Source organism: Labrus bergylta, chromosome 9 (assembly GCF_963930695.1).
Source record: "Labrus bergylta chromosome 9, fLabBer1.1, whole genome shotgun sequence".
In the NCBI taxonomy this organism is placed as follows: Eukaryota; Metazoa; Chordata; class Actinopteri; order Labriformes; family Labridae; genus Labrus; species Labrus bergylta.
The window spans coordinates 25287864-25290362 of record NC_089203.1 but is presented as its reverse complement, the minus strand read 5'-3'; the positions used below and the strand labels follow the sequence as shown (position 1 = coordinate 25290362).

Sequence of the window (2499 nt, the reverse complement as noted above, 5' to 3'; positions counted from 1 at the left end):
AGTTTCTGCTGAACTTTGAATCACATAAATTATAAAGAAAAACAATTTAAACTTTAATTTAAACTCTGATTCTCAGGAGAGATATTTTTTTTTCAATGTTAACATTGAAATGCAGCAAAAATAAAAAATCTGGATCAAAAGCTCAATATTTTTTTTTACAATTCAGAAATGTTTTTTTCTTCGAATGGTCTAAGTAATCATAAATATGAAAACTAAAAAATAACTGTATGGTTAAATAGTTTCGTATTTTCTTACAGTGTGAGTATCTGAGCAGTTTGTTTTCTTTGAGAGCTTCTCATTAACATGACAGTTAAAGTGATGACTGACAATAGACGATCTTTGTGCTGTAAGACTTTGTTCCACCTGCTGCATGGCCAAAACCGTTATCTTATTAATATTAATATGATGTTATTAATCCTTGTAAAGCCATGTTAATGTTCATACAGAGTGTTTAAATAATCCCAGAGATTAAAGAAGATTCATCACAGCTCATTTATAGAAACGTTAAAACTTTATTTGTAGAAAACTGCTTCTAGTAAATAGAATAAAATCTCTTTATGTACAAAATACAACTTTATCATGTGGGCAACAACAGAGTCAAATAAATAAAAACAACAATAATCTAAAGGGGGGTTGGTGGGTGCAGGGGGGTGAATACATAATGGATGAGGGCAGCTCCATTCAGTCTTTGTCACAGAGTGAAACTCGATTTGCACGCTCTCTGTTCTGCTGCAGCTCGCTGCTAATTGTAAAATTGACTTTTCACCTCAGACACACAATAAAGATAGATCTGACTGTAACCTGCAGATTGTGTTTAGTTGTTTCTGAGTGTGTGTGTGTGTGTGTGGGAGGGGGGAAGTGCAAAGGTTTTAGGAGAAACATATAAAATAAAATACAACTAAATAAAAAAATTAAGTTATTCTCATTTCAGTCGGTCAGAGTCACGTCAGATAACGAGCTCATAAGGCAAACAGTGATTCTTATTCCAGCACAGGACTGTCCCTCTGTCCCTACATTTGTCTGTCTGTGAGTCCTCGGGACTCCTGTTGAGCCCCCGGGCTCCACTGTGGGGATCTGTCCCTCAGTAGATGCCCGTGACGAAGCTACGGAATCCGAACAGCGCGTCCTGCTGCAGGTAGCTGTAGTCCTCCGGGGCTGAGGGGCTGCCCGGGCTGGAGGCGCAGTAAGGCGGCGAGGAGGAGGAGGAGGAGGAGGAGGAGCCGCTGGAGCTCCAGGAGCTACCTGGGCTCGAGGCGTCGGAGAGGCACGCGGAGGTGAGCAGCAGAGGGGCGTCCCCGGTCTTTCCACCTTGCAGGTCGGCGATCCGGATGGTCTCTGACAGAGCCCAGATGTAGTTGTGCGCAAAGCGTAGAGTCTCGATCTTGGTGAGTTTGGTCTCGTCCGGGAAAGCGGGCAGCACGCCGCGCAGCTCCTCCAGCGCGTCGTTCAGGTTGTGCATGCGGTTTCTCTCCCGGTCGTTGGCCTTCATGCGCCGGTTCTTCTTCACCACCTGCACGGTGCCGTCGCTGCGGCGGCCGCGGCGCCTCTTCTTCTGCGGCTGCTCGGGCTGCGGGGAGCCTGCTGCACAGCTGGAGGAGCCCGGGGAGGCTGAGCTGCTGCGGGACTCCTCGTCGTCAGAGTGCGGGAAGAAGTCGCAGCTGTTGCTGTCGATGTCGGAGTAGACGGAGTCCATGTCTGAACAGGTTTCTGGTTTATCTGAGGAGAGGAGCGCGTGAGGACCTGTGGCTGTAGCGCGTGAAGTTGTCGGAGTGTTTTTTTCTGGAGTGGGCTGAGCGGCACGCGCCTCTGTTCGTCTCTCTTGCTATGGATCAGCTCGTGCGAGCCGGTGAGCTTGGCACACGACCGGCCTCAGCCCGCTTATATAGTGAGTCCGGGACAATGACCGGCCCCCTGCTCCTGCCCCCCCCCCCCCCGTGTCCCCCCCCCGCTGTAACAGAGGAGGATGAGGAGGATGAATGTGCGGCAGGTCTGCCCCGTGCCGTGGAGCTGCTCATTAACATAAAGACGCCTGCGGTGTCTGAAGCGTGCCGGTAATCACGTCCAGCCAATCAGAGCCAGCGGCCGGCCACGCGAACGACCGCCTCCCCCCCCTTACCCTAAGAAACAGACCAAACCCACTTTAGAGTTTAAACCAAAAACATTAAAAAAAGAAAGAATGAAGAAAGAAGAGTCAGGAGGACCCCCCCCCCCCCCACCTCCCGCCAGGCGGAGACACGCTCCGGAGATTCACCCATCCTTCCACCCATCCCTCCATCCATTCATCCCCTCATCCCTCCTTTATCCTCTTCACATCATCCATTCTCCTCTAACAGAGAGAGAGAGGGAGCAGCAGGAGAAACTCATCCTTCAACAACACAAAGAAAAAGTTTTTCTACAAACTACAAACTCAGACTGAACGATGATCAGCCAACAGAAAACAGAATGAATTATAATTTTTTTTTAAAACCAGGAAATCTAAGTGAGATCATACTGAGGAGA

General features: G+C 48.6%; 1 protein-coding gene across 1 annotated transcript; it reads right to left on the bottom strand.

Moving 5' to 3' along the window:
- Nucleotides 1-498: 498 nt before the first annotated feature.
- neurog1 (neurogenin 1) lies at nt 499-1922 on the bottom strand. Its single transcript, XM_020638380.3, has one exon. It carries the CDS (start codon nt 1691-1693, stop codon nt 1082-1084), a length of 612 nt encoding a protein of 203 aa, XP_020494036.1. The 5' UTR covers nt 1694-1922; the 3' UTR covers nt 499-1081.
- Nucleotides 1923-2499: the final 577 nt, after the last annotated feature.